At 44.0% G+C, this 21,284-nt stretch overlaps 1 protein-coding gene across 1 annotated transcript in view; it reads left to right on the forward strand.

Moving 5' to 3' along the window:
* Positions 1–8,876, forward strand: part of SSRP1 (structure specific recognition protein 1) — a 71,929-nt gene extending 63,053 nt beyond the window's left edge. The window contains exons 11-16 of the mRNA XM_069752614.1: positions 5,501–5,546; positions 5,635–5,764; positions 7,183–7,353; positions 7,464–7,555; positions 7,645–7,810; positions 7,907–8,876. Of these exons, the coding sequence (XP_069608715.1) occupies positions 5,501–5,546; positions 5,635–5,764; positions 7,183–7,353; positions 7,464–7,555; positions 7,645–7,810; positions 7,907–7,969 (668 nt within the window). The 3' untranslated portion in view covers positions 7,970–8,876. The remainder of the gene's footprint in view (positions 1–5,500; positions 5,547–5,634; positions 5,765–7,182; positions 7,354–7,463; positions 7,556–7,644; positions 7,811–7,906) is intronic.
* The last annotated feature ends 12,408 nt before the right edge of the window (positions 8,877–21,284 follow it).

Below are 21,284 nucleotides of genomic sequence, written 5' to 3' on the forward strand. Positions count from 1 at the left end.
GGTATGTGAGAACACTGGCGGTATTATGTGTGATCTATATGGTGGTATGTGAGAACACTGGCGGTATTATGTGTGATCTATATGGTGGTATGTGAGAACACTGGCGGTATTATGTGTGATCTATATGGCGGTATGTGAGAACACTGGCGGTATTATGTGTGATCTATATGGTGGTATTATGTGAGAACTGTATGACAGTATTGTGTGATCTATTTGATAGTATTGTGTGTGATCTATATGGCGGTATTATGCGAGAACACTATGGCAGTATTATCTTCAGAAAGCGGACCCATTCTATGGTGGTTCTGGCTGAGCACCTGCACGCGGGTCTGGGGTAATAGAGGGGGCAGCATGACCTCCAGTTAGGTGCAGTCAGGGGAAGGCTGGTGAGGCAGCTGAAGAGAGGGGTCTCATTTTTATCGTTACTATATGGCTACATTTCCTTCCCAGCGTCACCCCGGACTGCGCCTGTCGCCTCGCTTTCACACATGGACAGGATGGAGAAGACAGGATCTGAGGAGGGGAATGGGGTCTGGATCAGACCAGGCCATCAATCCGCAGAAATGTTTCCTGGATTTCTGTGGAGCAGACGGTCCATCCATGTGTATAAAAGACAGCGCTCTATATACAATCCCTGGCTGCTCCGCGCACCAAACAGGGGGCCCCTATAGACCAGCACACTGCTCTCCTGAAATACTCTGTGCTGCTGTCACCCTGCTCCCTCCACCACATATCTCCCAGAATCCTTTTGCTGCCTGCCATCCTCGGTGACCATAGACTTGTCAGTATAAGGCTGCCTTCACACTAGCAGTATTTGGTCAGTATTTTACCTCAGTATTTGTAGCCAAAACCAGGAGTGGGTGATAAATGCAGAAGTGGTGACGTGTTTCTATTATACTTTTCCTCTATTTGTTCCACTCCTGGTTTTGGCTTACAAATACTGAGGTAAAATACTGACCAAATACTGATAGTGTGACGGCAGCCTTACTCTGCAGTCACCAACAAAATGGCTGCTCACTGGGTTCCTGAATATCATCCTCTCTAATCCATTAGCAAACACCCATAAGGAGAGGAGAGGAGACATCACACACTCAGCAGACTCCGCCCATAATTACTGCAGTGCAGTAATGTGAGCTATTTGTACACTAGGTTTTTCTGAAATTTCAGCAGCTGCTCCCCCTAGTGTTGAAAAGTGGAAATTCCAAAACTTTTCAAATTATTTTTCATATTTTACTAAATTATAAACAAATGATAATATTTTTTAAGAAAATGTAATCATTAATTCTTTATTTTTACAATTAATGAAGAAAAAATTTTTTTGATGGCACCTTCCCTTTAAGGGGTTAAGTATGGACTACCCAACACTTGTCTCTCTTGATGGCACCTGTCATGGTAGAGTCTGGAGGCCACCATATTCATTATACTGTTGGCTGTTGCTGCCAATATTGGTGGGTTCGGGTGACTTAAAGGTGTATGAGGGCCTTAACCCCTTTCCGACCTTAGACATGCTCAGTAAGTCTTGGTCGGCGGGTACCTACTGACCTTAAACGTACAGAGTCTGTGTGCGTGATGTTGGCGGGTGCATGTACTGCTCCTGTCACTTTAACCCCCTAAATACTGCGATCAGAGCATTTAGCAGGCATGTAGCTGGAGGGAGCCCCCTCTGTACTCCAGTCGGCGCCCTCTCGATGTCTTTGCTGGGACCCGATCATTGCCATGGTGACCATGATGACATCTGGGTCACCAGGCTACGGCCTACCCCTCAGAATATGTGCAGTGTAGCACTGCCAGTTGCAGGAGCATTGCAATGGATTATAACTGAGATCAGGCTGGTGAAATTCCCATAGTGGGGGAAAAAGTAAAAAAAAATGTATATAACATTTTTGTTTCAAAAATAGGAAAAAAATAAATCTGAAAATTAATAAAAATATATTGTACTGATAATGATTCACATATGAAAAAGGATTGCCGCGCTAGGAATGGGTTCAGCGTATTCGCTGCAGTAGAGCTATTAAATTCTAGACCTTTGAGGATAATTTGCCCAAACTAGTGCCCCACTTAATGGCAATGACAGTGTTATACTGCATAGATGAATGGACACTCGGAGTCGTTCCTAGTCTAGGCACTTGCTTGTTGTGCACTCTGGAGAATTTTTTACAACAAATTGAGAGGTCCATTTTTTGCTATTAGCCCTTAGAAAAATTAAAAACTGGCAAAAATGTAATTACTCTTTATTCAACGCCCAATAGTATAAAAATCTGTGAGGCACATGTGGCGTCAATATGATCACTTCACCCCTAGATGAATTCATGTAGTTGGTAAAATGATGTCATATATGGGGGGGGTTCTGGTCTTCTAGCACCTCAGATTCTCTGCCAGTGTGACATGGTATCCTGAAACCATTTCGGTAAAATCTGAGCTCCAATTCTTCCCTTCTGAACTTTGCACTGTCAAAAGTGTTTTTTGACCACATATGAGGTATCGTTGTACACGGGAGAAATTTGGGGGTCCATTTTCTCCTGCTATCAATGAAGGCTAAAACAACAGTTTTGTGGGGAAAAAATAATTTCATTTTCACAGATCAACGTGGTAAAATTCTGCGAAGCACCTGGGGGTTCAAGGTGCTCACCACACGTCTAGATAAATTCCTTGAGGGGTCAATTTTCCAAAATGGGGGTCACTTGTGGTTTTATCCACTGTTTAGGCACATCAGGGGCTCTCCAAACACGACATGACACCTGCACACAGTTCCATCAAAGTCTGCGCTCCAAATCGTCACTCCTTCCTTTCTGCGGCCAAACAGTTTTCCCCCACATATGGGGTATCCGCATGCTCAGAAGAAATTGCACAACAATTTTTAGTGTCTATTTTTTGTTACCCCTGTGAGTATAAAAAAAAAATTGGGGTCTAAAGTAACATTTTTGTGAAAAAAAAAGTTAAATGTTTACATTTTTTCCTTCCTCGTTCCAAAAATTCATATCAAAGAAATTTTCCCACTATCATGAACTAAAATATGTCACGAAAAAAAACCATCTCGGAATCGGTGGGATAAGTTCAAGCAAGTGACTACCTCATAAAGCGACACTGGTCAGAATTGTAAAATTTGTCCTGGTCAGGAATCCCTTGATTCCACACAAGATGCACACGCCCCACAATGAATTTGGCACACATTTCAGGGAACTAGTCAGAAATCCTATGCAGCCATGTGTTGGAAAAGACTTCTAAGGCTGGTTTCACATTGGCGTTTTTTCGGGTGCGTTTTTGCGGTAAAAAACGCAAAAAAACGCATGGTGAAAAAACGCATGTAAACGCGTGTAAACGCTGCGTTTTTTTGACGCATGCGTTTTTGCATGTGGTGAAAAAAACGTGGCGTTTTACCGCGTTTACATGCGTTTTTTCATGCGTTTGCGTTTTTTAAACGCATGCAGAAAAATGTGTGACAACTGCCAATCATCAAAATAAAGTAAAAAACCCACTATAAACAGAAATAGTTAGGGTTAGGGTTAGGGGTAGGGTTAGGGATCATAACCCTAACCCTAAAGGGATCCTACCCCTAACCCTACCCCTAACCCTAAGGGATCCTAACCCTAACCCTAACCCTACCCCTAACCCTACCCCTAACCCTAACCCTAAGGGATCCTAACCCTACCCCTAACCCTACCCCTAACCCTACCCCTAACCCTAACCCTAAGGGATCCTAACCCTACCCCTAACCCTAACCTACCCCTAACCCTACCCCTAACCCTAACCCTAAGGGATCCTAACCCTAACCTTACCCCTAACCCTACCCCTAACCCTAACCATAAAGGGATTAGGGTTAGGGTTAGGATCCCTTAGGGTTAGGGGTAGGGGTAGGGTTAGGGTTAGGATCCCTTAGGGTTAGGGGTAGGGTTAGGGGTAGGGTTAGGTTCCCTTTATCACCTTTATGCTGGGGGGTGGCATATCAGTGTGTTTTCTGGTTTTTTAATAAAAAAACGCATGCGTTTTTTACCGCAAAAAACGCATGCACCAAAAAACGCATGCGTCCCCATTGACTCCAATGTATTTTTTGACCCCAAAAAAACGCATGAAAACGCATGCGTTTTTTTTTGGTCCAAAAAACGCTTCTAAAAATACTACAAGTAGCATTTCAGAAAATGAACGCATGCAGTAAAAAAACGCATGCGTCAAAAAACGCGACCAAACGCGTACACAAAAAAACGCATGCGTTTTCAATGTTAAAGATAGGAAAAAAAAACGCATGCGTTTTTTTGAAAAAAAACGCTGCAGACAAAAACGCAAGTGTGAAACCACCCTTAAATGTACACCCCTTTGTAAAAAAAAAAAATTTTTTTAATTGAGTAAATTGGTATATGTCAGTAATCCTCTGGCTGCTTTGTTTCTGAGTATTTGCTCTGTTTTGCATTGCTTTTTACTGATATGTAAAAGCAGCAAAAACTTCTCTGTAGCCAGTTGTAGAGTAAGGCTATGTGCACACGTTCAGGATTTCTCGCAGAAAATTCCTGAGAAAAACTGGACATTTTCTGCAAGAAATCCGCAAGAAATCTGCATGCGGTTTTGCGGCGTTATTTTCCGGACATTTCCCAATGCATTTTGTAGTGGGAAATCCGCAAAAAAAACCCCGCAAAATTAATGAACATGCTGCGGTTTTTACCGCGATGCGTTTTTTTCGCGGAAAAAAAACGCATCATGTGCACAAAACATGCGGAATTCATCCTAAATGATGGGATGCTTATTGTATACGTTTTTTTTTTTTTGCGGTTTTATAGCGTTTTTATAGGGAAAAACTGCAACGTGTGCACACAGCCTAAATCGTAGCAGACTTGGAATATTGTAAATGTCCTTGAAATGACAGCCACCCCATTACACATTGTGTTCAGTCCGACCAAAGATTTTCCTGCCCCTGAAGAAGCTTTTAATTGTAGGGCGAAACCCTAGCTGCATGCTTTTGTTTTTATGACATAAAGAACTGTTTTTAAATACTTTTTGTGAGTATAATAAAGTTTTAATTGTTGATTCAGTATTGTGGATCTATGCTATCTTCCGTTCTTATTGGCAAAGATACCCTGTCATTTGGATTTATTCACTATATTTCATCTGAACTGTGACATTTCTGAGGACGCAGCTGCTCTGTTATCTACTAGACTGACTCTTCAGAAGCTAAGAACCCTGTTCACATGATCTCTCATTTGTATGAGGTGGTGACCCTTCATTTCATCTCTTCCCTATGCTGTAGTGCAGTGGTTATTTGCTATTGCACATGTCTATGTTCTGGGATTGAAGAACCGATCCCTGAAACTGCAGCAGTTTCATTGGGAGGCCTGGCAGGATTGATGCAATAGCACAGTTTTCTTGTTTCCATTGTGATTGTCCTTGTTATCTTCGTCTACATTATTCCTATGTATTGCTTAGGATCAGTGGTATAAAGTCGGCCGCTGCTGTATGTAGGATATGCTTTTTAGGCCTCTACTTTAAATTTGCTGCATTTGCTTTCTTGCAGATGAGTCGTTTAATCCTGGAGAAGAAGAAGATGAAGTTGCAGAAGAGTAAGTACCATACATCAAGTCTGGCCTTCATCTTTGCTTGGTAAGTTCATAATCAACTTTACTTTCATACTTGTATCCTCTGTTGCAGATTTGATAGTAATCCCTCTGCTAGTTCGTCAAGTGCTGGAAGTGATGACGATGAGGGAGAAAAAGAAAAGAAGAAAAAAGCCAAGAAGCCAAAAATCGTTAAAGAAAAGAAGCCAAGGAAAAAAGCAGAGGTAACACTTAAAGCTGTGTTCTAATTCTCATGTCCTAGATTGTAGTAAGGTAATAGGCAGTTGTGTCTTGTTTTAGGATAGGCCATCAGTGCCACATCAGCGTGGGTCTGACCGCTTTGACCCCCCACAGATTCCTAAAAAAAAAGTGGCAGCCGCACTAGGAAAGCAGCGTGCCATTTCATTGCTAGTTGCCTTTAAAGGTCAACCATGTGGCCAAATAGAAATTTAGTGTACCTGCCGCCCCAGAAAATGCTCTGTATCTGCAGTAATTGGGTTAATCTGTAGGTGTTACAGTGTGTGTATAGTGTTACAATGCTTCCCGGTTGCTTTACTGAAAGTGTGCTTACTGGGAGAAAATTAGCTTATTTTCCCATGAGCCATCGGCTTACTGTCAGCGGGTGTGCAGAGTCATAGCTCAGAATACTATGAATTGCGGCTATATGTAGGGATGAGCGGATTAGTGGAAGTTCATGTTCAACCGAAATTAAGTATTTTTATAGGGGTACTTTCCCTACACTCATATCCCTCCCTTTCCCTCCCTTCCCCCTCCCCTGATCTACCCTCCCCAGTTAAAAAGTTTGGAAAACCCAAGAAATTCTTTTGGAACAAAGTTCAGCTTGGCTACCAGATCTCTACTTGAACCTGAACCCAATCGAAATCAATGGGTACTTCCGTGTCTGGTCTCTCTCCGTGTCTGGTCTCTCTCCGTGTCTCTTTCCCCAACTGGGAAAAATTCAGAGTTTAGCACCGGACACCATGTCCAGTATGAACCCCGGACTTTGCAGTTCTGATTAGTTCATCTTTATCTGAATGCACACCTTGGCATTTTTATTGACTGCTGGCTCTGCACTAATGCACTGCTTCGCAAGTTGTCAAAGTGCCGGGGTTTGCTTACAACTGCTACTTACTGTATACTTAGTGATAACTGTAATTGCTCCCTGCACTGCACCTACCCCATGACTGAAAGCCGGCAACTCCCAGGGGGAATAAAGTTTATTTTCTCCCACTAGCTACACTTTCAATAAAGCAACCGGGCCGCATTGGAACTCTATTTACCTGCAGATTAAACATGCACTGAGGGGGGACAGGTTTTAACTGCAGTCTCCAGAGAACAGCTCCTTTCTATTGTCGTATGACTATCCTAGCGATATGCCTCCAATGTCCTTTTATGCGGGGGGCAAAAAAAAACGCCGTACTGTAAATGTAGTGCCCATTTATCCAAATACCTACATCTACACGTCAATGCTTTAATATCAAGCCATATACTCTGTTCTCCTGCAACATGTAATTTTTTTTTTTTTTTTAAGAAAGTATAGAAAATTGTCCCAACAAGTGCTGGAGAGAAGGGAGATCTTTTTTTTTTTTTTGTTTGATATTTGGGTTAGTTGAGTTTATCAATTTTTGTTTGTCACTTACAGGGTAAAAAAGTCAAAGATCCTGCAGCACCCAAACGCCCAATGTCTGCGTACATGTTGTGGCTGAATGCTAGTCGTGAGAAGATAAAGAGTGAGAATCCCGGAATCAGTATCACTGACCTGTCCAAAAAAGCAGGAGAGATATGGAAAGGCATGGGCAAGGATAAAAAGGAGGTAAGGAAGCCTTGATCTAGGTAAAAAGCCAGATTTTACTGGATTCAAACTGGCACCCCTAATGGTGCTTAGGGGGGACAGTTTGCTATTAATGCTGTATGTTTTTCCAGGAATGGGATCGTAAAGCAGAGGAAGCCAAGCGTGACTACGAGAAAGCCATGAAAGAATATAATGAGAATGCTCCGTCTGATGCACCCAAAAAGTGAGAATGCATGCCATTCATGGGTCACCTATGATAAGTCACCTTGGTGTTGACTTCAAGTTTCCTTCTCACTGTTTGCTTTTTTACAGGGACAAGAAGACAAAAACTGAGAAAAAGGCTGCAGTAAAGGCTGAGAAGAGGAAATCAACGAAAGCCGCTTCTCCTGCAAGAACTCCAGTTAAGACCAATACAGTTAAAAGCAAGGAATTTGTGTCCAGTGATGAAAGCTCTTCTGATGAAAGCACACGTAAAAAGGTACTCTCACAACCTCGCTCTGTTCAACCACTAATGGACTGTGTTTTTTTTGGGGGGAGGGGATAACATCTTGTTCAATTTTTTTTCTTTTTTCAGGCATCAGAAGATGAAGAGATGGCAAGTACTCCACCAAGTTCAAATGAGTCAGGTTCTGACTAACCAGCTCCTATAATTAAAGAAGCCCTCCCAAGAAGTATTTTCTTTACTGAGTCTGTGTATATGTGCATGTAGTGGAGTGCATGTGTTTAAGAATCTCGCCGATTGCTGTCTTCTCCCCAGGATCCACCACCGCTCTGCTCCTCTTCGAAGGCAGCGGTAAGTGAGTATATTAATACTCACACTACTTAAAAAAATGCCCAGATTTAGTGAAAAACAACTTTATAGGAGTGCTCCTTTAATCTCTCTGTATAGATAATGTTAAGCCCCTGTCACACAAAGCGAGATCGCTGCTGAGTCACAAGTCTTGTGATGCAACAGCGACCTCAGTAGCGATCTCGCTATGTGTGACACGTAGCAGCGATCAGGCCCCTGCTGTGAGATCGCTGGTCGTGTCGGAATGGCCTGGACCTTTTTTTGATCGTTGAGGTCCCGCTGGGTAGCACACATCTGTGTTTGACACCTTACCAACGACCTCATGACAGGACGTCCCTCATTGAGGTCTGTTAATCGTCATGAAATAGCTGCCATGTGACATCGTTGTACAGGTCGCCGCATCGCTGCTGCGTCGTTGGGGAGATCTCACACTTTGACATCTCACCAGCGACCACATAGCGACGCAGCAACGATCCCTGACAGGTCGTATCGTTGTCGGGATCGCTTTAGCGTCGCTAAGTGTGACGGGGCCTTTAGATTGTGTGTCTGTATCAGTGTTTGGCTGGAAAAGTCCTGCCCCCACCAAGGGCTAAATGAGAAATGTGCACTTTTTCAGGGCATAGTTGATGCTTCTGATAAATGCATGTTCCCGTAGTAGACATCGCCGCAGCTCTAAATATCAGCTTTGTGGTGTGTTTTTTTTGTTTTGTTTAGTTTTTTTCCTGTTTTGTAATAAAATATTTTCTTGAGCTTCCTTCCTGCTTCTTGGATGTGTCATTTTGTCTGTTTTTAGAAGTAATTTAATTGTGCTGCCTTCACGCACCACCTTGCCTCCTAGCACTTACAAGATGCCTCGCGGACACTAATGTATGTAATCTAGTTAAAGAGCCTAAGCAGAGTCTCTAGTGTGCAAGGATCAATCTCAAGGCGTAACCATGAAAATGAAAATAATTCTCCTTCCCTCGTCCACTTCCCCAGCCATAGCCGGTGACGCTCAGCATATGTACATGTACACAGATGAGATCTCCAAGCTTCTGACCTCCTGTGAAGGGGTCATTGCTTGCTTTCTGGAATGTGTATAATTTGTGTTGCATTTTTTCATGAAATTATTATGAATTTGGCTGCCATTTGAGAACACTTGCAGTAAACAAATTTGTGAAAGTCTTTTGTTACTAGAAGATAGGATGAGAAAATGCTGATGTGTTAATCATTATAAGTGGATTAGACCATAGGAAAGTATTGATGTGTTAATGATAGCACTGGGGTTTCCCTCTGGGCAGGAAACATTTTGTGCTAATTGAGGAATGAGAAGTAATGTGCGAGTCCTGAGTCCGGAGACAAAGTGAGAAAAGTGAAGGAGGATGTAAAGATGGATGAAGACTATGGCCTCATGCATAGCATACAGACTGAAACCACAAAGATGAAGAAAAAGGCTTAATAGTCTGAATGTTTATACACTGCACTATTGCTCCAAAATAGTATATTAAAGCAAAAAAAGTGTGAACTTTACTTTTGTGCTTTTTTTTTTATATATACAAAATTTGAACACTGAGAGAAACAAGATGGGTGCGTGGGTATAATGTTTGTTCTTAATTGTATAAAATAAATGATATTTGTTAACAGTTTGAAAATTGCTCTGTCCACTAAAGGGTTAAATATTGCCTTTTTGTTTTTTATTTTACGGTATAGGTTTAATTCAGCAGTTAGAGAAAGTGCGTATTTCACTAGTTCTGTCTGTTTTAAATTAATTTACCCAGTACCTAATGCACCTCTGTTTGTCCTGGTGGTCAAGAGAAAACACCATGTGAATGGAAAGAAATTGGTACAATGAGTGAACGGCTTAGTCCAATTAAGTCGTAGTAAGTAATTGTTTAATTGCTTAATCGGTGATGGGCAATTAATTTTCTCAAGGAGCCACATGAGACCATAACTGTTGTGGAGGTCCGAACCATAAGACCAAACTTAATTTTGCTCATTGTTATTGAGCAGAATAACGTACGTTGACTCGTTGCTACTGGTAATACATGTTACGATAGGGTTTATTGTAACGTGTATTCTTACCTGTAGCAGTGAATCAACACCATATAATTTCCTGCTGTTTATAACTTTCATAATTGGCAATAAATCATATTGTGCATGTTATTCATAATTGCCTTGTATGCAATATGACAACCCAAGGTACAATGTGACATTTGTATTTGGATTTCACATACACAGTGCTCCATAAAGCTAGAATATTCATTTGGGAATACGTTTTTAATTTTTTTTATTGTTTTTTTTTATTTTTTATCTTGAAGCCATAACTTTTGAAATTTAGTAAATGGTAAAAAAAAAAAACTAACTGATAAACCAAAATGTAGAAAAAGAAATTAAGTATAGTGAGCTTGTTAACCAGTTCAAGACAAGGCCATTTTACCCTGTTCCTGCTGAGGGCCATTTTTGTTTTGGTGTTTTGTTTTTTTTTTGGTGTTTTTTTTGCTATGCAGGTTTAACCCCTTAGTGACAGAGCCAATTTGGTACTTAATGACCAGGCCAATTTTTGCAATTCTGACCACTGTCACTTTATGAGGTTATAACTCTGGAACGCTTCAACGGATCCCGCTGATTCTGAGACTGTTTTTTCGTGACATATTGTACTTCATGTTAGTGGTAACATTTCTTCGATATTACTTGCGATTATTTATGAAAAAAACGGAAATATGGCGAAAATTTTTAAAATTTTGCAATTTTCAAACTTTGTATTTTTATGCCCTTAAATCAGAGAGATATGTCATAAAAAATAGTTAATAAATAACATTTCCCACATGTCTACTTTACATCAGCACAATTTTGGAAACAACATTTTTTTTTTGTTAGGGAGTTATAAGGGTTAAAAGTTGACCAGCAATTTCTCATTTTTACAACACCATTTTTTTTTTAGGGACCACATCACATTTGAAGTCATTTTGAGGGGTCTATATGATAGAAAATAATGAAGTGTGACACCATTCTAAAAACTACACCCCTCAAGGTTCTCAAAACCACATTCAAGAAGTTTATTAACCCTTTACGTGCTTCACAGGAACTGAAACAATGTGGAAGGAAAAAATGAACATTTAACTTTTTTTTGCAAACATCTTAATTCAGAACCATTTTTTTTATTTTCACAAGTGTAAAAACAGAAATGTAACCATAAATTTTGTTATGCAATTTCTCCTGAATACGCCAATACCCCATATGTGGGGGTAAACCACTGTTAGGGCGCACCGCAGAACTTAGAAGTGAAGGAGCGCCGTTTGACTTTTTCAATGCAGAATTGGCTGGAATTGAGATCGGACACCATGTCACATTTAGAGAGCCCCTGATGTACCTAAACAGTGGAAACTCCCCACAAGTGACACCATTTTGGAAACTAGACCCCTTAAGGAACTTATCTAGATGTGTGGTGAGCACTTTGAACCCCCAAGTGCTTCACAGAAGTTTATAACGTAGAGCCGTGAAAATAAAAAATCGCTTTTGTTTACACAAAAATGATCTTTTTGCCCACAAATTCTTGTTTTCACAAGGGTAACAGGAGAAATTAGACCACAAAAGTTGTTGTGCAATTTCTCCTGAGTACGCTGATACCCAATATGTGGGGGTAAACAACTGTTGGGGCGCACCGCAGAGCTTGGAAGAGAAGGAGTGCCGTTTTACTTTTTCAATGTAGAATTGGCTGGAATTGAGATTGGACGCCATGTCGCGTTTGGAGAGCCCCTGATGTGCCTAAACAGTGGAAACCCCCCACAAGTGACACCATTTTGGAAACTAGACCCCTTAAGGAACTTATCTAGATGTGTGGCGAGCACTTTGAACCCCCATGTGCTTCACAGAAGTTTATAACGTAGAGCCATGAAAAAAAAAATTGCATTTTTTCTACAAAAATTATCTTTTTGCCCACAAATTTTTATTTTCACAAGGGTAACAGGAGAAATTAGACCACAAAAGTTGTTGTGCAATTTCTCCTGAGTACGTCGATACCCAATATGTGGGGGTAAACCACTGTTTGGGCGCACGGCAGAGCTTGGAAGGAAGGAGCGCCGTTTTGGAATGCAGACTTTGATAGAATGGTCTGCGGGTATTATGTTGCGTTTGCAGAGCCCCTGATGTACCTAACCAGTAGAAACCCTCCACAAGTGACCCCATTTTGGAAACTAGACCCCCCAAGGAACTTATCTAGATGTGTGGTGAGAACTTTGCATTCTAAACTTCTGTGAAGCACTTGGGCATTCAGAGTCGTGAAAATAAAAAATATTTTTTTTTCCACAAAAAAGATATTGTAGCCCCCAAGTTTTTATTTTCACAAGGGTAACAGGAGAAATTGGACTGCAATAGTTGTCCAATTTATCCCGAGTACGCTGATGCGCCATATGTGGCGGTAAACCACTGTTTGGGCGCACGGCAGAGCTCGGAAGGGAAGGAGCGCCTTTTTGGAATGCAGACTTTGATAGAATGGTCTGTGGGCATTATGTTGCGATTGCAGAGCCCCTGATGTACCTAAACTGTAGTAACCCCCCACAAGTGACCCCATTTTGGAAACTAGACCCCCCAAGGAACTTATCTAGATGTGTGGTGAGAACTTTGAATGCCCAAGTGCTTCACAGAAGTTTAGAATGCAGAGTCGTGAAAATAAAAAATATTTTTTTTTTCACAAAAAAGATATTGTAGCCCCCAAGTTTTTATTTTCTCAAGGGTAACAAGAGAAATTGGACCCCAGAAGTTGTTGTCCAATTTATCCCGAGTACGCTGATGCCCCATATGTGGGGGTAACCCACTGTTTGGGCGCACGGCAGAGCTCAGAAGGGAGGGAGCACCATTTGACTTTTTGAGCGCAAAATTGGCTGTCGTGTTTGGAGACCCCCTGATGTACCTAAACAGTGGAAACCCCCCAATTCTAGCTCCAACCCTAACCCCAACACACCCCTAACCCCAACCTCATCCATAATCCTAATCACTAACCCTAACCATAATCACAACCCTTACCCCAAAACAACCCTAATGTCAACCCTAACCATAACCCTAATCAAAACCCTAAATCCAACACACCCCTAATCCTAATCTCAACCCTAACCTCAAACCTAACCCTAATCCCAATACACCCCTAATCACAACCCTAATGCCAACCCTAACCCTAATACAAACCCTAACCCTAATCCCAGCTCTAACCCTAACTTTAGCCCCAACCCTAGCCCTAGGGCTACTTTCACACTTGCGTCGTTTGGCATTCCGTCGCAATCCGTTGTTTTGGACAAGAAACGGATCCTGCAAATGTGCCCGCAGGATGCGTTTTTTGCCCATAGACTTGTATTGCCGATGGATCGTGACGGATGGCCACACGTCGCGTCCGTCGTGCACTGGATCAGTTGTGTTTTGGCGGAGCGTCGGCACAAAAAAAGCTCAATGAAACGTTTTTTCGTACGTCGCATCCGCCATTTCTGACCACGCATGCGTGGCCGTAACTCCGCCCCCTCCTCCCCAGGACATAGATTGGGCAGCGGATGTGTTGAAAAACTACAGCTGCTGCCCACGTTGTGCACAATTTTCACAACGTGCGTCGGTATGTCGGGCCGACGCATTGCGACGGCCCCGTACCGACGTAAGTGTGAAAGAAGCCTAACCCTAAGTTTAGCCCCAACCCTAACCCTAAATTTAGCCCCAACCCTAGCCCTACCCCTAACCTAACCCTACCCCTAACCTAACCCTAATTTTAGCCCCAACTGCTGTTCTCCTGCCGGCCGGCAGATGGAGACAGATGGCGGGCGCACTGGGCATGCGTCCGCCATGTTCTGCTGCCGGCGGCCAGGAGGAGCAGCAAGAGGATCCAGGGACCTAGGTGAGTATGCTAGGGTCCCCGGATCCCCCTATTTCTCTGTCCTCTGATGTACGATCACATCAGAGGACAGAGAATTACACTTTACCGGCGACCGCAAAAAAAAAAAAAAAAGTAAACAGTTAATTACCGGCGATCGCAAAACAGGGGTCGGTAATACCGACCCCGATCGTGCTCTTTGGGGTCTCGGCTACCCCCGGCAGCCGAGACCCCAAAGATTCTCCCGGTGCCGGCCGGCGGGCGCACTGCGCATGCGCCCGCCATTTTGAAGATGGCGGCACCCACCGGGAGACACGAGGAGCATCGGGGGAGCTAGGTGAGTATTGGGGGGCCACCTGGAACCCCTTTTCTCTGCCCTCCGATGTGCGATCACATCGGAGGACAGAGAAATTAAAAAGAGATCGCTTTTTTTTTTTTTTGCGATCGCCGGTAAACGGTTAATTACCGGCGATCGCAAATGCGGGGTGGGTTAAAAACCCCCCGAATCATGTTCTCTGGGGTCTCGGCTACCCTCGGCAGCCGAGACCCCGGAGAAAATCGGCCTCTGGGGGGCGCTATGGACTTTTTCCACAGCGCCGTTAATTAACGGCGCTGTGGTTTAAGTACCCTTAGCGGCCGCCGTTAAAAGGCGTATCGGCGGTCGCTAAGGGGTTAAGAGAACCTGTCAAGCAATTCATGCTACCCAAACCACGGGAAGCATGAAAGATCTTGGATGCTCAATTGCTGCCAGGTATAAAATATACTTGGAAAACTAGACCATCTATAGCCGGGGCGGAGACTAGTCTTTCCTTCTCGTGTACATAAGAAGAGACCTATCAATCACCTGCAACAGTGCTGGGAAGGAGTCAAAGTAGTCTTATCCCTGGATATGGTGCCCGACCAGATCTTCAAAGTATATAGTGTTTTCTCTTTATTGTTTTAGAGTAATATATGGAAAATGTAAATTTGGATCAAAACAAGCAGAACAAAGTAAATGCAGATAGCAGAGGGTCGGGGACCCAAGCCAGCAGGGGGTCAGAAGGGCAGAAGAGCATTCAAGCAAAGAAAGCCATAAAAACTGCCACAATTAGAGAAAACCCAGAGACCCTCTATGCTGACTTTACATCTAGTGAGGAAGATAAAAGAAAAGGTGTTTCACAGAATATCTTCACAGAATATCTCCTGGCCTGGCAAACTGCCCTGTGCAAACATAAATATACAACCAAGTTTGATATCAATAATGGCCGACAGATCAGAGTCAGAAACCATGAAGATGAGTGCAGCTCACTTACCATCATTCTGTATAACAATGGCACCGTCCTGGTACAAGGGACTGAGGACAATCTGGAGCAATTTGAAGACAGATACCCTGATATTAAACTCCAGGCCCAAACTCAGAGTACAACACACACAGTACTACAGAGACCTCCAGAGACACCACTGCCCCCAATGCTTCACACCCCTCACCCCAGACTCTGAGACTGTCTATCTCAACTAGAAAGAGACTTTGTACAGTTTAAGGCTACTTTCACACTTCCGTCGGCACGGGGCCGTCGCAAACCGTCGGCCCGACGGACGCTGTGCAAAATAGTGCACAACGTGGGCAGCGGATGCTGTTTTCAGACGCATCCGCTGCCCATTATGAGTTACGGGGAGGAGGGGGCGGAGTTTCAGCCGCGCATGCGTGGTCGAAAATGGTGGACGCGTCGCACAAAAAAAGTTATATTGAACTTTTTTTGTGACGGTCTGCCAATTACGGACGCATCCAGTGCACGACGTATGAAACGTGTGTCAATGTGTCGGTAATACAAGTCTATGCAAAAAACGCATCCTGCGGGCAACTTTGCAGGATCCTTTTTTTTGCACAGAACGACGCATTGCAACGTCTTTATTAAGACGGAAGTGTGAAAGTAGCCTAAGGAAGAATATCTGAGAAACACTGGAGACAGAAATGCTAATGACCCAGCAATTAATGAGACAAACAAACTGAAATGTGAATACAGGTTTGCGCTACAGGAAATAAGAGCAGCAATGTGTGAACTGCAGCAAGAAAATGCCAGACTGAGGCAGGAGATAGAAAAGTTACAGACACCAACCCCTGGACATCTGAGCCAGGAGGGGGCCATGTGGATATGAGTAGTGCAGAGGACATGACCTCCACTGGCCAGGAGGATGAGAGGCTGAATAACCCCAATATGGAGGAAACAGTCTAATTAAAGGGACACAGAAATAAGTCCCACAGAAGAGAACCTGCTACCAGCACAATCTCCAGCACAGACCCCCATCAGCAGCAAAATCACCCATCCACAACGTTACAAAGTCCTGATACCGTCTTCATAATAGACTCAAATGGGAAATACCTGAATGCACGGTGGCTATTCCCAGGAAAAGGGGTCAATAAAATCTGCTGTGCAACTATTGAGCAGGTGACAACAGTCATCAATAATCCACGGTTTACCAAGCCATATCATTATACACACCGGCACAAACAATCTGCCAGACCAGCACCAGCAGATCTCAGGACCCAACTAGCAAGGACGGCACAACTAAAATTCCCTGACAGCAAAATCATTCTGTCATCTCTGCTCCCAAGAAAGGATATATCCAGCCACACCATCCAGAACATCAACACGGACCTAACTGCAAGAATGAAATCTGCCAGGAGTGATTCTAGCACAACACTCCTCCATAAGTCACCAATACCTATTTGACAGCAAGCACCTGAATAAACTAAGGGTCAGCCTTCTGGCCAAAGCTGAAGGACATTGTGCTAAACAGGGACCCTAGGCCTGGATCCAACACCAACCACAATCTCATGAAAAGACCCTCAACAATGCAAAGGCAGGAAGCCACAACTATATCTAAGGAACCTGGAAACAAACACCCTCACCCAAAATCTGACCATCAGAGGAGTAGACCACCGACCTCACACAGACATACATAACAGGCATCCAGAGCAGAGATATACAGAGCAGAGACATGGAGGAGATAAGGACTCTGCTCAACACATTGTGCAGGAAACTAATGTGACTGGATGGAACATCATTACCAAACCAGTCAGAGATCCGATGTGTCCTACACAGCCACACTCATTACAAGGTATACACACAAGTGATATAAAAAAAAAATGACTTCACTTAAAATTAGCAGCTGGAACAGCCAAGGCCTGAACATCCAAGGCCTGAACACCTCGGTGTTTGGATGTAAAACAAATGACCCAGATTTTATACAAAAACTGAAAAACATAGACATTCAGATTCTCCTAGAAACATGCACCAGGGCCAAAAATGAATCCCAGGTTCCCATCGGATACAGGGAAATCTGTGTCCCTGCCCTAAAAAATAAGAACATTAAACAGGGCCGCTGCTCAGGAGGAATATTGATCTGGCATAAAGAAGAGCTCCACCAGTACATCACACCGGTGAAGAGAGGAGACAGCCACATAAGGTTTAAAATCAGCAGCTCCAACCTCACCGCTCAGTCCGATTTTTATGTCTACGCTATCTATATACCACCACCAGAGTCACCCTACTTCAATCCAGAGAGCTTTGAGATCTTACAAGGAGAAGCTGCCCATTTTCAGGCCCTGGGCAAAGTTCTCATCATCGGAGAACTCAACGCAAGGACTGGGAGAGAAAAAGACTTTCTGACCTAGCATGGAAACACATTCTTGGAGCAGAGACTGACAGCCATGACTCAATACATATGGAGAGAAACAGCTACGACAGTACAGTCAACAAAAGTGGCAAAAAGATCTTGAACCTATGTAGAAGTTTAGGACTTCATATTCTTATTGGTCGCACCAAGGGAGACTCCCTAGGAAGATACACATTAAACTCCCATGTAGGAAGGAGTGTAGTAGACTACGCCATTACAGATATGGACATGGAAAATATTGGCAGCTTCATAGTCGCACCACAAACGCACCTGCCAGATCACAGCCAACTTCTGTACACAAAATCTACAGAGAAACCATCGGCACAAAAGCCTCAGCAGAGCGGCCTCTTCAACCTGCCTCCATCCTATAAATAGCCCAAGATGTCGGCAATAAAATATCAAGAGGCTCCCTGCAGACCCAGAATACAGGAGATGCTCCACCACTTCTACAACTACGAGTACAAGCCTAACCCAGAAGGAGTGAACCAAGCTACAAAAGACCTCAACGATATATTCTACACCATGGCCGAATTGTCCAACCTTAAAAAATTCAATAATAAAAGGTCAAAAGAAAAACAGGCCAATGGTTGGTTCGACAGAGAATGTAAAGCCATACGACCCTGAGAACAGCTTCAAACAAGAAACAGACCCCAACCATCTGGGTCTGAGGAATGCCTACGACACCATACAAAGGCAATACAAAACAATCCTCAAGAGGAAAAAAGTTACATCTCCACCAAACTTAACCAACTCCAAGACGCCCTCCATGACAACTCCTTCTGGGAACTATGGAACCACATGGACACAAAAAACAAAACAATCATCCATATCCAAAATGGCAGTATTTGGCTTCAGTACTTCAGAAACCTCTACAAAGACATCCCGAAGGAAGAACTAAACCAAGAACAGAAAAACAACGGAAAAACTAAAAGCTATGGAAGAAAAAGTCAAACATTTCCAAAACCCACTGGATACACCAATCACACTACAGGAAGTTACAGAGAGAATCTCTTCCATAAGGTGTAGAAAAGCCGGATGTAATCCCACCAGAAATGCTGAAATACTGCCCACCGGAGGCAGCAATGGTTAAACTGATCAATATTGTACTGAGTGCTGGCTACTTCCCTCGTACCTGGAATCAAGGCCTTATCTCACCCATTCAAAAGAGTGGGGACAGGTATGACCCTGCCAACTACAGAGGAATATGTGTCAGCAGCAACCTGGGGAAACTTCAATAGCATCTTGAACCAAAGGATCCTTAATTTCCTCACGGAGCATAACGTCCTCAGCAAAAGTCAAGCGTGATTCATGCCAAACCACCGCACTACCGACCACATCTACACCCTGCTCAGCCTCATTCAGAGTCACGTCCACAACACAAAGCACGAGAAGATGTACGCTTGTTTTGTGGATTTCAGAAAGGCTTTTGACTCAGTGTGGCACCCGGGCCTGTTACTGAAACTGCTGGAGAGCGGAATAGGAGGAAAGACCTACGATGTCATCAAAAGCTCCTACACCGAGAACCGCTGCAGCGTGAGCGTGAATGGTAGAAGAACGGCTGATTTCCAGCAGAGCCACGGAGTCAGACAGGGCTGCACCCTAAGCCCAACGCTCTTCAACATTTACATCAATGAGTTGGCCACCGCTCTGGAATCTTCTCCAGCATCTGGTCTCACACTCCATGACGCCCAGGTGAAATTCTTGCTGTATGCAGATGACCTACTGCTGCTGTCACCAACTGAGAAAAGTCTCCAAGAAAACCTGAAAATTCTGGAGAAATTTAGCTCCACATGAGCAGTACCGATCAGTGCAAGGAAAACCAACATTATGGTGTTCCAGAAGAGAAAGCCAAGACCGATCCATTCGTGCTAAACAACTGTGCTCTTACAGAAATGGACAAATATACCTACCTGGGCCTGGAAATTCATCAGTCAGGGAGCTTCAAACAAGCCATAGAGACCCTGAAGGACAATGCCTGCAAAACCTTCTATACCATCCGAAGGAAACTCTACAATCTGAAGCTGCCAGTGAGGGTCTGGCTAAAAATCTTCGATGCCATAATCACCCCAATCCTCCTGTACGGCAGTGAAGTCTGGGGCCCTCACACATACCCAGACTGGTCAAAGTGGGATTCCAGTCCAACAGAAATATTCCACCTCGAATTCTGTAAACACCTCCAGGTCCATTGGAGCACCACCAACAATACCTGCCGCGTTTAGCTGGGCAGATTCCCACTGCACCTAGCAGTAGTGAAGAGGGTGCTGTCCATCCAGGCTCTCCTACAGAGTAGCAACCCAAGCTCCCATAAAGCCATGCTACATATAGTTGGTCCCCACAAACCAGGACCCCTAGAACAGCTCACCCAAACCCAACCTAACCGAACCTTCAACCAAAACAACCTGACAAAAGCCACAATCAGGAAGATGGTAGAGGAGGGGCAAGAGAAGTACGTCAGTGTCTGGAGGAACGAGATCAGCAGCTCACAGAAACTGACCGTGTACCAGAGTCTACAGAGAGACTACAGACTGGCTCCTTATCTGGAGAAACTCTCGGATCCCAGAGACCACCAGATCCTGAGTCGGTATAGACTCAGTGCCCACAATCTGGCCATCGAGGTATATATATCTATTCTCATCCGGGGGAGATCCCTTCTTCTGGTTCAATGGCTGCTAGAAACTACGGAGCGTCCCAGCTCAAGGCCTTTGGTTATTTCAGGAATCAAGTCTCCCGATCAGTTTTTTTCTGGGGATCACAATGGTACCTCTGCGCCTACAGCAGGCCCAATGCTCTCTGGAAGGTCTCCCCATCCAAATTCATTTGGATATTATCACGGCTGTGCAATACATGTATCATCTAGCAGGTACTCATGGTCAGACACCTTGACCTACGTACCTCACCCTCTGATGGGCCAAGATCTATCATCCGGTGATCTCGGCAGTACTCATTCCAGGAGTACAGCTCTGGGTTGCAGCTTCTCAGCCGCCAGGGTCTCGCCTCAAGTAAGTGGGAAATTCATCCGGAAGTCTCCCAACATATCTGCCTTCACTGGAGCTCTCCAGATGTAGAACGGTTGGCGTCCAGCCTGAACGCCAATGTACTCGAGTTAATGATTCGGATTCGAGACCCAATAGCCATCTTAGTGCATGCTCTGGTTCTTCTGTGATACCAGCTCCTTTTCGCCTTTTCCACTAGTTCCAAGGGTCTTTAGGAAACATGAAGGCCCCAGTGATCCTGGACATCCGCGTTGTCCAGATCAATTCAGACGAGTCTTTGGAGCTGGCCCCTCTGTTCCTTCACATCTTTTTTTCCTTATTTCCATCAAGGCAAGGTTGTCTTCAGACTGTCCCCGTCCCTTGTTTCCAAAGGGGTATCCTACTTCCACTGTTACGAGGGTATCGTTCTTCCTTCTCTTTCAGCACCAGTCCACAAACGGAATGGGTGCCCCATTCCCTGGACAATGTGAGTGCCCTGAGTGAGTATGTGTCGAGGACTGCGTCCTTCGAGAGGATGGACACCTCATTTGGGCTTCCTGGCGTTTTGCAGGAAGGGCTTAGCTGTGTCTTTGGCCATGTTGGTCTGGTGGATTCTTTACACATCCAGAAGTCCTTCCGTGTTAGACATCAGCCTATCTTCACTCCATTCGATCGATCGAGGTTCCTTGGGTTCTAGACACCAGAC

Source organism: Ranitomeya imitator, chromosome 2 (assembly GCF_032444005.1).
Source record: "Ranitomeya imitator isolate aRanImi1 chromosome 2, aRanImi1.pri, whole genome shotgun sequence".
In the NCBI taxonomy this organism is placed as follows: Eukaryota; Metazoa; Chordata; class Amphibia; order Anura; family Dendrobatidae; genus Ranitomeya; species Ranitomeya imitator.